We start from the raw sequence: 14,134 nt of genomic DNA on the forward strand, positions 1-14,134 counted from the left end.
AGGCTGTTGCACCTCGATGGCTTGGGAGACAGAGCCCTGTCCACCTTTATGGATGAAATGCTCGCACTGGTACGTGGTCACAAACCCTGCCTGATGCTTGAGCAAGCCTACCTGGAACAGATGCCAGAAGACATCCAGCTCCTACTAGCAGATGAGGACTTCTCAGACCCCAGGAAGATCACAGCCCGCACCAAAGTGACATGTTGTTGCTATCTAATCGAGAGAACGAGGCTGCCATGAACCAGGTCGCCCGTCCTGGACCCACCAGACCACAGCCCTCCCCCAGACAGAAGACGGAGGAGCACCAATCCACCTGGTGTTTCAACCACCAATGCAGGGGAGCCCAAGCCCCCAAGTGCCGCCAACCCTGCTCGTACGAGGGAAACAAGCAGGCCAACCGTCGCTGATGACTGCGATGGCTGGCCACACAAACAACCTCATACAAGACCAAAGTACGGCGTTTCCTGGTGGACACTAGAGCAGAGTTGAGCATGCTGTCCCTGACTTTCCTCAAATCCTGCACCATCCTACTTGGCATTCGAACAGCTCTGAAAGAAGACCTCCAGGCTTCGCCCACGGAACTCGTCTACGGTGCACCGCTGTCGCTGCCAGGGGAGTTTTTCGGAGCAGGCGCAGAATCCAGAGGTAAGATCCCAACCCTTCTCACGGACCTCCGCAACAGACTCACCTCACTGGCACCCCCACCGCTGAATGACCCATCACGGCAAGCACCCGGCGAAATCCCCAAAGAGCTGGCCTCAGCAGAATTCGTGTTTGCCTGGCATCGTCTGCACCCGACCCCCCTGCAGCACCTGTACGAGTGTCGGGAAAGACTTTCATCCTGGACATTGGGAGCAAGGAGCAACTGTTCACAGTCGACCGACTGAAGCTGGTGCACGTGGACTTAGACCAACCCATAAAGATGGCCCAACTTAAACAGAGGGGTTGGCCGCCCATGCGGCGGGATGCGTAAGCCAGTTTTGGGGGGGGTTTGTGTGGCGGCGCACATCTCTGTGAGCGATCCAGCCCCACTGGTACTGCAGCCCCACTGGCAGCTGCAGGAAGATGGCGCCTTCAAGGCTTGCTCATTGCCTCGTGGCTTAGGCCACAGCTTGTTCCCTGGGCCACGAGAAGACATCACTGCTGCGCGGAACTCCTGTTGGCCTTAAAGGGGCGCGCACGAAATTCAAATAAACAGTTCAATTGAAACCTCCACCATGTTCAGTTGTGTGTTTCTGTGTGTGCAGCAGCCGCTACAAAACTACAGTTGTTAACAGGGCATATTTGGGCATGTCCCTAAATGGGAAGAAACAGACTATGTCTGGTCTTGTGCCATTTTAAATTAGGAGTTTTGATGATATTTAATTCAAATATAGATTAAAAAAGAAACATTTCCTTAGAATGCTTCAAAGGTCCCAAACTGCTTTTCAGGCCATTACATTACTGTCGCACTGTTGGAAACATACGAGAATTTCACAATCTTCTTACTGTAATATGTGAGATGTGCATCACAAAGCTTTCATCAATCGAAGAAGTGAAATACAGATATAATCAAAGTCCATTTTTTAAATGCCCTTTCAAAGTATGCACCAATTGTAGTTGGGCGATTGAAATGCATGAAGGTTTCTACTGGCACTGTTCAGAGGTACATGAGCAAGTTTCCAAAATGATTCTTCCTGCAACTATTTTGAAAACCATGGCCAAGATAAGAAGTAAAAAAGTGCTTGTTAGCATTCTGCCAAATCATACTCACTTGGGTTCTTCTGCCCACAAGTCTTTATCATTGCCATCCTGATCATTAACATAGAACAATATGACACAGTACAGGCCAGTGTCCCTCTAAGCTGTGTGCACGTATGCGCACACAAACGTTCCGTGTGCTCGTATGCGCACACAAACGTTCCATGTGCACGTGCTCTAGTGTGCACTCATTGATTTCTTTTGGGTGCGCACACAAGCACAGTTTAGAGGAAACACTGGCACAGGCCCTTTGGTCCTCGATGTTGTGCAGACCCATATATGCCTTCCTTAAAAAAAAGTTCTAAACCCTCCCTACCCCATGAACCCTCTGTTTTTCTTTCATCCAGGTGTCTGTCTAAGAGGCTCTTAAATGCCCCCAATGTTTCAGCCTCCACCACCATCCATGGTAAGGCATTCCAGGCACTCACAACTTCATGTGTACAAAATAATTAATCCTGATGTCTCCCATAAACTTACTTCCCTTAACTTTGCACTCATCTCCTCTGGTGTTTGCTGATCTTCCCCTGGGAAACAGGTGCTGGCTGTCCCACCTTATCTATGCCTCCCATAATCTTGTAGACCTCTATCAAATCTCTTCTCATTCTTCTACACTCCAAAGGGAAAAGCCCCACCTCTGTTAACCTTGTCTCATAAAACTTATTTTCCAAATCTGCCAACATCCTGGTAAATCTCCTTTCCACCCTCTCCATAGCTTCCACATCCTTCCTATAATGAGGTGACCAGAACTGAACATAATACTCTTAAGTGTGGTCTCACCAGAGATTTGAAGAGTTGTAACATGACCTCTCTACTCCTGAATTCAATCCCCCTATTAATGAAGACCAGCATTAATAGGCCTTATTAACTATCCTATCAACCTGTGTGGCAAACTTGATGGATGTATGGATTTGGACCCCAAGATCCCTCTAGTTTCCCAGACTCTTAAGTAACCAACCATTAACCCTATATTCAGCCTTCTGGTTTGTCCTTACAGAGTGCATCACCTCACACTTATCCGGATTGAACTCCATCTGCCACTTTTCTGCCCAACTCTGCATCCTGTCTATATCCTCTTGTAACCTTCGACAACCTTCAGCTCCACCCACAAATCCTCCAACCTTCATGTCATCCACAAACTTGCTGACCCATCCTTTCGCCTCTTCATCCAGGTCATCTATAAAAATCACAAAGAGCAGGGGTCCAAAACAAATCCTTGTGGTACTCCACTAGTTACTGACTTCCAAGCAAAATACTTTCCTTCCACTACTATTCTCTGCTACAAGCCAGTTTTTTTATCCACACAGCCAAGCTTCCACTAATTGGTGCCTCATGACTTTCTGGATGAGTATCTCGTGGGGGACCTGGTCAAATGTCTTGCTAAAATCCATGTAGACCACATCTACCACCCCACCCTCAACAATTTCTTTTGTTACCTCCTCAAAAAACTCAATTAAACTCGTGAGGCACGACCTTCCCCTCCCAAAGCCATGCTGACTATCCTTGAGTAGAATGGGCTTTGCCAAATGCTCATAGATCCTATCCCTAACAATCCTCTCCAACAGTTTGCACACCACTGATGTAAGACTCACCGGTCTGTAATTCCCAGGATTCTCCCTATTACATTTTTTTAAAACAAGTTGATTACATTTTCCATTCTCCAATTCTCTGGCACCTCCCCTGTGGCCAAAGAGGATGCAAAGATTATAGCCACTGCCCCAGCTATCTTTTCTCACTTCTAAAAGCAACCTGGGGCATATCTCATCCGGCCCCGTGGACTTATCAATCTTGATGTTTTTAAGAAGATCCAACACTTCCACTTCTTTAATCTTCACATTGTCCAGGTCTCAATTTCCACATCACCGTAATCAAGGTAATTTTCTCTCGTGAATATTGACAAACAAATAGGACCTCCCCAACCTCCTCTCATTCTGATTCCCATCCCACTGCCACAGCTCTGGCATACCTGATCACAAGGATATCGGTCCCCCTCCAATTTAGGTGCAGCCCACCCTTTTTGCACAGCTCACACCTTCCCCAGAAGAGATCCCATGATTCATAAATCTGAACCCCTGTCCCCTGCGCCAACTCTTCAGCCACAACTTCCTATTCCTCCCCTGTCTGGCACGTGGTATATGCAGCAATCCTGAAATTACCACCCTTGAGATCCTGCATTTCAACTTCTTTCCCAACTCCCAATATTCCCTCGTCAAAACCTCATCCCTACTCCTATCGATGTCATTGGTCCCCACATGGACCATGACATCTGGTTACTCACCTTCCCCCTCCTGAATGCTATGAACTTGATCAGAGACACCCCTGACCTGCACCTGGGAGGCAACTTACCATCCGGGAGCCTAGATCTCATTCACAGAACCTCCTATCTGCTCTCCTAACTAATGAGTCCCCAATTATTATAGCTCTCCTCTTTCCCCACTTACCTTCTGAGCTGGGGCCAGCCTCTGTGCTGGAGACATGACCATCTTGACTTGTCCCTGGTAGATCATTCCCCCCAACAGTATCTAAAACCTCACATTCATGAAGCTTAATTCTGAGCTAACATTGTTTTTAAAATGTGGCCATTATAGATAGGAATTTAAAAAAAAAATTTAACTTCTAAAGAGCAGAGAGTACCCTCATTGTTAGCAAATCTGTTTCATGGGTGACAACAATACATCATGAATACAGAAGTCTTTCTCCATTATTTTGATTTTACAATAATCTTTATTTTACCTTTAATAGCTGCGATTTTTTTGGACACAAGTGGATGTGACGCAATCCTTGCAACTGCTCGTTCCTCTGTACTGGAGGAAGGCTGTAGTTTCAAACAACAAATACAATGATTAATACACAGTTAATATTGAAGGTATTAATCAAGACAGCACAAACAAGTAAAAACAGACATGTAATCATTGAAAAAAGGTCTCTTCGTTACAACACCTTCCTTCACTGCAACAAAGAAAGAAACCTTTGCTTAATCAGCCTCTGATGTAGCAGCATCTTCATGGGTTGTCAATAAATATGCAAATTATACTTCCCAATATGCTTCAGAAGCAGTCAAGGGAGTAATTCACATCATCATTTTTAACAGTACCAAAAGAAAGCAATAGTTTTGACAGTTTCATGCCATCGTCAAAAGTCTGAATAAGAATGCTGGTTCTTAAGGTTTACCTTTGAAATTTATAGAGGGCAATAATAAATTACAGTCGATTACTTAATAGAAGCAAATAGCCACAAATTAAAAATAGAGAACATGGCCAACATGGTCAATTTAAGGAGTTTGGACAAAATAGTCAATAATGTTGATAATACTAATGAGGTTTTATCAATGCTAAAAACAAAATTGAAATTGTACTTTGTGGTATCTCTGTAGTCATAACAAATCTCTTTAAATGAAGTATAGCCACTGGTGAACCCTCTTCATGACTGCATTGACATAGAGGCCCTAGGGTAGATCAGAGATGTGGATGCACAGGAATTTGAAATTATTCATCCTTTCCACTGCTGACCCCTCGGAGGACTGCTTTGTGTTCTCCTGGTTTCCCCTTCCTAATCTCCACAATCTATTCCTTAGTGTTGTTAACGCTGAGTTCAGGGTGGATGTTGTAATAATGATCTATCTCACTCCTGTACACTTCCTCATTGTCATCTGTGATTCTGCTGATATGGTGTCATCGGTAAGTTTGTAGATGGCATTTGAACTGTGCCTAACAACACAGCCTTGAGCATAGAGCAGTGGGCTAAGCTCGCATTTTTGAGGTGCACCTGTATTGTCAGTGAGGAGGAGACGTTGTTTCCAATTCATATTGACCGTGGCCTTCCGATGAGGAATTCAAGTATCCAGTCGCAGAGGGATGTGAAGAGGCTCAGGTTTTGAAGCTTGCTGACCAGTGTTGAGGGTACGATGGCATTGAAAGCTGAGCTATACTCAATGAAAAACAGCCTGATGTTCATGTTGCCGTTGTCTAGATAATCCAGAGGTGAGTGGAGAGCCTGTGAGATTGCATCTGCTGTGGTGTAATTGTGTTGGGTTCAGATCTTTACTTAGCTACGAGTTCATTGTGCCCATGATCAACCTCTCAAAACACTTTATCACAGCAGATGTTTCCAGATAAGTCACTGAGGGAGCTCGCTCTACTCTTCTTGGGCACCAGTATCTGATTGATGCCCTCCCTCTTGAATCAGGTGGCAAACTCTGACTGCAGCAATGAGAGATTGAAAATGTCTGTGAACTCTCAATCTGCATGTTTCAAGCACAATGAAATAATTCATTTCTATAATGCCTTTTTAAGTTTAAGTAAAAATGGACAGTTCACCGATCATGCAGATAGATTATAAAACATTAGGTGGCATTCTGAGATGAATTTCCTCATTTAATTGCCATTCAGCTTGTGATTAGTGTAAATGTAGATGCCTCAAACTTGTTGCTTGTTACTGGTAATTATGCTTCAATGACAACTGAGTGCCAGCGTTCGACTCCATGGAATATTTTTGATTTACTAAGAGAAAATTGCACATTAATTTATACTTAATCAATTAATTTAATCATTCAGCTCTTTTTGGTTTTCAAAATGTAAATATTTTTATAATTTTTAAATCATTGAATTCATTTTTAATAGTTTGGAATTATGGTGAATGTTTTAGGTTGCACCGATGTTTTATATTAGCTCTGCTTTTATCTCCTGTTAGGTCTGCTTTGTTCATGAATGAGTGAGACAAACACCAGGCTGAGTCGAAATCAGGGTTCTTTGTTCTTTATTACCGGATTGTAACACTTGCGACTAAACATGTTAGTCGGAGAATGCATTCTGCCGTTATCAGCAAAATGGTGATTTTTTATACCCTTGGATATGTGCTTAGAACATCATCATATCATTACTTGTCCAATGACTAAAACTGTTGCTATCCTTTCCCTGCTAGCTTCCTGCCTCTCAATCCATCAATGTCTCTCTTATCTTGTAAGTACAAGGATGCATTCACATCTTGTTACAGCCCTGTACATTCCCATCTCATGATGTTTTACCTAACAGGAGTACAAGGACACCTCCCCTTCTTGTTACTGCCCTGTACAGGGTAACTCCCTACACATTCCCATCTCATGATGTTTTACCTTACACTCCCTACCAGCCCCAACTCTCTAAACAAAAGGTCTTTCTGAGATGTAGCCAGGGCCTCCCTGCCAATCAGAGTCTAGATCTGAATATCTTTCTTTGTAGGTCAGCTGCATGCATGGGTGGCTCAACTCTGACTACAAATTCTGGGCAGGTTGGGATTTCATTTGAAAAGATTGTTATTTAATTTGTGAGACTTTCTATGCATTGGTAACTTTGCACTGAAGGGCAGTTTGAAGTATTTCAATTTTATTTCAGTCATTATTAGTTTTTATCATGTATCTGAAAATAATGGATGTGTTGATTTAAGAAGAAAAAATAATGTTATTATTTTCAAAGTGTAAGTAACATTTATGAATATTGTAATTATATGGTATCAATCATATTGATTTCAATAAAGTACAGGTTCAGTAATAAAGAATTGTAGTTCTTCAAGATGCCAAGAAATAAGTCTATTGGATAGAATAATCCATCAACATCCGAAACAAAGCAAAATGGAAAGGTTTCAGAAGCAAAATGGGAAGTAGATTTTTTGTGATCATCTGGGTTCAACCACGCACATTTTATGCATTTTGAGCAGGTAGAAGCTTGAGTGACAGCAGGTCAGGGAGCATCCATGGAGAGCAATGGACAGTTAATGTTTGGGTCATGACCCTTTCTCAAGACTCCATTTGTCTCGGAGGATATTGCCTAACCCATGGAGACCTTCCAGCTTCTCTATGTTTGCTGAAGATTCCAGCATTGGCTGCTCTTGTGTTTCTCTATCTTATGTTTTCTCCTGGCCACTTCAACTGTTCAGTTCAGTTCAACTGCATAATATTGTTCTAAGAGTGCTGAATTTCAGTAGTTTTCGGTGAAAGATACTTCCCATTATGGCAATTAAGTAGACACTACAGTCTACAACCATGACAAAATCATTTCCCTTGAACTCTAGTACATGCCTTTAAAACTGTTGCACCCACCTTCGAACTCAAGTTGCTCAGAAATTGCATTCAATCTGGTCATTTTGCCCATTACAGATGATGCATTACTGAACAATCTGTCTTAAGGAATCATCTAAACATCACACAATTTAGTTGGGAAGAATTAGCAACTTATTGTTTTTCACCTTATACAAATAACCTTTTATGACTCTGCTTAACATATTCTTTATCAACAAGTCGCCTGCAAGCACCTTGGCGTTAACACAGAATTACTATTTATCCTAAATGAAGGAAAGGCTTCAAATCCATTAAGAACTGTACATTCACAAACATCATATCCAGAACCAGATCCACAAATATTTCAGACACTATATTCATTGTATGTAATGCTTTAAGGAATTTGTCACTGTGGAAAAATACACAAACTAAACAGACATTAAAAAAAAGATATTTGTATTTAAAATGTGCAAATGTCAGGTCTGATGCAATCACTGGATTTGTAATCACTCACAGACCTGACTAAAATTATGTTTGTTTTATGCAATAATTCAAGTAAACCTGCCTCTGTGTTGAAATCTATATCTTAAGAAGGAACTACATAAACAGCACCACAAATGGACACTGATTTTTATTAAAATTGTATCGTCATTAGCCAGGAAATATATAGCAGTAACATGGAAATGCCCAATTCCCTACTTCACAATGATGGCTGGAACATGGACGTGCAAAGTTGTATTCCCTTTGAGAAGATTACATCGTCTTAGGAATAGACGTAGTATGTTCGTTGAAATTTGGCCACCTTATTTAGATTATTTAAATGCCCAGATTATATAATTTATTTTGATATTTGTTCATGAGTATACTCCCTTTTAGAAATTTAATACTTTTAAAATGATGTGACTGAGATGTCGAACCTCGCTCCTGTTGCTTTTTCTTCTCTCTTTTTATCTCCCTCTATTCCCTGCTGTCTGCCCCTTTTTCTTTCGAATCTGGGAGGGGAGGGACTCTCCTTTCCTTTTTATTTTTTTTCAGACCTTATGATTGTTTTTCTATGATTTTATATTCAATGCATTATTGTTATATTAATTGAGTCTTATATTCTGTATTTTCTTAAAACTTCAATAAATTATTCAACTAACAGACCCTGACAATTAATCACATAAAATAGAAACAATAATGCGGCTTGCAATTTTTCCATATACAGTACTGTACAAGAATCTGCGAATGCACAAGAATGGAGGTAAAAATATCTCTTTAAATGTTTGTAGTCAGTTGGGGTAATCAACTGGGGAGAGGGAGGAAGGGTGGTTGGGGAGCACATTGGGGGTGGGGCTTTGCTTTTGGCATAAGCGAGAGACATGATTGTGTGATGAGAAGAGGAGGGCCAGTTGATTTTAGAGCGATTTGCAGAGTTCACACGAAGTAAAAGTTATGTATGTGATGTAAAAATGAACATTTCATGTCACTGCACACACCCAGAACCAGCATTCCTATGGCCAGCAATATTGTTTCCCCATCACACATAAGGATGGACTTCAAGCAATGCTTTATCATGGTAAATATTGATTATTTTTAAAATAATTCAATGCTTTATCATGGTAAATATTGATTATTTTTTAAATAATTACAAAGCACACAAAATATTCTGTGGAATAAAAATTCTAGGATTTTTAAGACAAAACTGTAATTCACTAATACCATAATCAACTGAGAAGAAACTCCTCTCTGCCACTAAATAGGTCTGATTATCCATTGTGTGACGCACTCTCTCCTGCACATCACTTGGTTTTAATATATTGGAATGTACAGAGGTGAAGACAACCAAGTTAAATCCACAAGTCTGGTGTGTGCAGAGTTGTGTCAGATCTGACCTTTGCTAATTTAGCAACTGAAATGAGTAAGAATTTTTTCTGCCCATTAACTCTGGCTCACTTTCCTGTTTATGGAACCTTAGAGGGCTAATTTCTTACTGTGAAAGGTTACAAAATAATGTGGCCGAACTTCAAGGAATTTCTTGGCTTTTGGGATGGCTCAAGGATGTGAAAACACTCCACATGTCTGTTCTTTGTATTTGACTTTAAATAACCATGGCATGAAAAGTATGACAGGTTACGCTCGATGCATTCACTATGTTAAATGGGAACTACTGTCTGTAGACCTCACCCAGCCTGCCACAACTTGGTCATCATCATACCAAGGATTTCTCACTTGAAGTTATAAGTAAACGCAATCACTAGCCAATAACATCATAGAAATAATACTAAATGACTGTTAAAACATCTTGAGTAACTGACCATGTTACCGTAACAAGAATTAAACCATGATTCATCCTGTATCAGCCTTGCTGTCTGGATTTCTAAATAGCAGTCTGCTCAACTCCCAGCATTTGAGATGTACCTGTCTATACTAGCAACAAAAAGATGAATCTGGCAACCGTTTATATTTTACAATCCACAGGAGTGCCTGAATTTCTTGGCTTCATGCATTACTTTTATGTACATAGAGTTCAAAACAACACTGCTACTCATTTATATGCCTCAAAAATACGAATATCTACCAATATTGAAGTTTGCCTTAGATTTAGTTAGTGATTTTTTGCCTTAGTTTAGAGGCAACAAGACATAAAACAATTCAAAAGAGCTCCAAAAATATAAGAAATATGGAGAAGCTGAGTTGATTTGCTTGGGTTTTACAGGTCAAATTGGCAGGCAGTGCTGGCCCAATGGCAGTAAGGTGGATTCCTTTGATCTACTGGGTAGAATTTGTCTTACTGGAGACCCATAACTTACATGAATAGAATATTAGACAATACTAAAAAGAGCTTGCAGAATTATAGTACAACTCCGATTATGTGAAATTGGATCCCTAGAAAATCAGAGTGGCCAACTATGTGTGGAGCCTCATGAAATGGGGGAGATCTTGAACATTTTTTTTACGCAAGAAACTGGCACGGTGAATAAGGATGGAAGGGAAACAAATAGAAGTGACATGAAATGTATGGAGTTTAAGGAGGAGGGGCTTGCTGCCTTGAAATGAATAAAGATAGACAAATCCCTTGGATTGGATATGATATACCCTGCACCTTGAGGGAGATAAGTGCTGAAATTGAAGGGCCCCTGGAGGATATATTCAAAATGCCCTTAGTCAAGGAGGAGGTGCCGGAGGATTGGAGAGTAGCTCATATTGTCCCACTTTTTAAAAAGTAAACCAGGCAATTATAGGCCAGTGAGCCTGTTGTCAGTTGTGTGTCAATTATTGGAAGGATTTCTCAGAGAGAGGATATACAGATATTTGGTCTGTCATCAGCTGATTAAGGACAATCAGCATGGATTTATGCATGGTAGGTCATGTTTAACAAATCTTGCAGAATCTTTTGAGAAAGTTATCAAGAAGGTTGATGAGGGAAAGGCTTTGGATGTTGTTTATATGGACTTTAGTAAGGCCTTTGACAAGGTTCCACAGGAGAAGTTGGTTCAGAAGGTTAGGATACTAGGTATACAAAGACAGGTTGCAAACTAGATTTGAAATAGGCTTGGTGGAAGAAAACAGAGATTGGTGGTGAATGGTTGCTTCTCAGAGTGGAGGTCTGTGTCATGTGTTGTGCCTCAGGGATTTGTGTTAGGATCCTTATTGCTTGTTATCTATATAAATGACCTAATGATAACATGGTACATTGGATCAGCAAGTTTGCTAATGACAGAAAGATAGTAGGCGTTGTGGACTACAACGAAGATTTTTAAAGCTTGTAGAAGGATCTGGATCAGCTTGGAAATTGGGCCAGTAAATGGCTGATGGAATTTAATGCAGATCAGTGTGAGGTGTTGCACTTTGGGAAGAGCGAATCAGGGTAGGATGTACACAGTAAGTGGTAGGTCATTGAGGAGTGCGGAGGAGCAAAGAGATCTTGGCATACATATACACTGTTCCCTGGAGGTGGTGTGGCACATTAACAGGATTATAAGGAAAGATTTTGCCATCTTAGGTTTTCTAAATCAAAGTATTGAGTATAGAAGTTGGGATGTTATGTTGAAGTTATTCAAGTCATTGGTGAGGCCACACTTAGAATATTGTGTGGAGCTCTGATCACCCAGCAAGAGGAAAGATATCAATATGATTGAAAGAGTGTAGAGAACATTTACTAAGATGTTGCCGGGTCTTCAGGAGTTGAGTGACTGGGAAAGATTAAACAGGTTAGGACTATATTCCTTGAAATGAAGACTTGATAAGAGGTTTGTAAGATTAAGAGGGGTATAGACAGAGTAGATGTAAGTAGGATGTTTCCACTTAGATTCGGGAAGATAAATGCAAAAGGTCATAGATTTAGGCTGAAAGGGGAGAGGTGTAAGGGGAACGTTTTTCACTCAGATAATGGTAGGAGTGTGGAATGAGCTGCCAGCGGATAGTGAATGCAGATTCAATTTTGAGTTATAAAAATAAATGCCCTAAATACATGGATAGGAGTGGTCTGGAGGGTTATGGAATGAGAGTAGGTCAGTGGAACTAACTAGTTTTATTGATTGGCACAGACTGGAAGGGTCAAATGGCCTGTTTTTCTGTGTTGCAACATTCTACGGTTGGGACTGGGCCTTTGTCGGACAAATGTTTTTTTCTCAGAGAACTGGTCATTTTTTTTTAAAAACAGCCCAGTATGGCAGTTTGGAAACTGACATTGAGACAATAGAACTTTTTTTTTCTTTGGCTTGGCTTCGCGGACGAAGATTTATGGAGGGGGTAAAAAGTCCACGTCAGCTGCAGGCTCGTTTGTGGCTGACAAGTCCGATGCGGGACAGGCAGACACGATTGCAGCGGTTGCAGGGGAAAATTGGTTGGTTGGGGTTGGGTGTTGGGTTTTTCCTCCTTTGCCTTTTGTCAGTGAGGTGGGCATCAAAGCAGGTATGCTAAATTGAGATATTCCTCATCAAGTTGCAGGCCAGCTATTTTGACATTCAGTACATCATACATGACAATAGGAACCTCTGTCTTCCTCATTGTTATATTGGACAATTATTGGGGTTCTGTATACTAAAGTCAGCCCCTAAAATATTAATTCTGAGCATCTGAGATTTTTCACCCTCAGAAACCTTAAGAATATTAATGCTCTTCAAATCCAGTCTGAAAGAATAAAATGTTTTGAGTTCAGTAACTTCTGAAATGGGATTACAGGCATAGAAGTAAAACATGAAAGTCTGAAGACACTGAAGTTGAAGTAAGAATGCAAGGCTGGAAAAACTCACCTGGTCAAAGTGTGTACTTTATGTAGCAAAGATAAAGATACATAACCAACATTTTGGGCTTGAGCCCTTCCTTGGTCAAGGTATGAAAAAATGTGGACCTAAACAAAATGGTGGCAGGGGAAGGAGCAAGGTCTCAAAGGCAGGAAGTATTATGAGGGAGGGCACACCAGCAGGCAGGGGGAGGAGGGATGTCTCTGTGAATAGAGAGGGAAGGGGGTGGAGAGCTGTCGGAAAGAAGATGATGGGAGGAAAAAAGGAACATAGGCTAACCGAAACAGGAGAAGTCAATGCTAATACCATCTGGTTGGAGGGTGCCCAGATGGAAAATCAAGTGTTGTTCCTCCAATTTATGGGTGGTCTTGGTGGGACGGACAGACATGTAAGCATGGGAGTGGGGTGTGGAATTGAAGTGGTTAGGCACTGGAAAGATCCCTGCCACTGATCCGAACAGAACGAAGGTGCTCAGCGAAGTGATCTCCCAGTCCACGCCCAGTTTCTCCAATGTAGAGAAGACCATAAAGGGAGCACGAGATGTAGTAGATAACCCCTGCAGATATGTAAGTGAAGTGTTGCTTCACTGGAAAAGTCAGTTTGGGGTCCCAAATTATAGTGAGGGAGGTGGTATGGGTGCAAGTGTGACACTTCCTGCAGTTACAGGAGAATGTGCCGGGGGTGGGGCAATTGGTGGTGAGGGATGAGCAAATGGAGTCACAGAGGAAGCTGCCCCTAAGAAAGACAGAGAGAGGAGGAGAGGGGAAGATGTGTCCAGAGGTGGGATCCTGATGTAGATAGTGGAAATTACAGAGGATAATATGTTCAATGTGGAGGCTCATGTGGTAGGCATGAACAAGGGAAATCCTGTGTTTGTTATGTCCAGGAGCAGGGGTGGGGGGGCAGGGTGGATGAGTGGGAAATGGAGGAGATATGGGTAAGGGCTGAGTTGAGAGTGGTGGAGGGGAAGCCAGGTTTGTGGAAGGAGGGTGATCTGGACAGGAAGATCTCATCTTGAGAACAAGTGCAGCAGAGATAGAGAAATTGTGAGAAGGGAATAGAATCCTTGCATGAAAGCATAATGCTGCAGAAACTCAGCAGGTCAAACAGTGTCCTTTATATAGCAAAGATAAAAATA

General features: G+C 41.6%; 1 protein-coding gene across 11 annotated transcripts in view; it reads right to left on the bottom strand.

Moving 5' to 3' along the window:
* Positions 1-14,134, bottom strand: part of srfbp1 (serum response factor binding protein 1) — a 233,650-nt gene that overhangs the window by 14,256 nt on the left and 205,260 nt on the right. For all 11 annotated transcript variants that reach the window (XM_069893689.1, XM_069893760.1, XM_069893755.1 and 8 more), the window contains one exon: positions 4,471-4,552. In XM_069893689.1, coding sequence (XP_069749790.1) covers positions 4,471-4,552 — 82 coding nt within the window. The remainder of the gene's footprint in view (positions 1-4,470; positions 4,553-14,134) is intronic.

Source organism: Narcine bancroftii, chromosome 1 (genome assembly GCF_036971445.1).
Source record: "Narcine bancroftii isolate sNarBan1 chromosome 1, sNarBan1.hap1, whole genome shotgun sequence".
Taxonomy (NCBI): Eukaryota; Metazoa; Chordata; class Chondrichthyes; order Torpediniformes; family Narcinidae; genus Narcine; species Narcine bancroftii.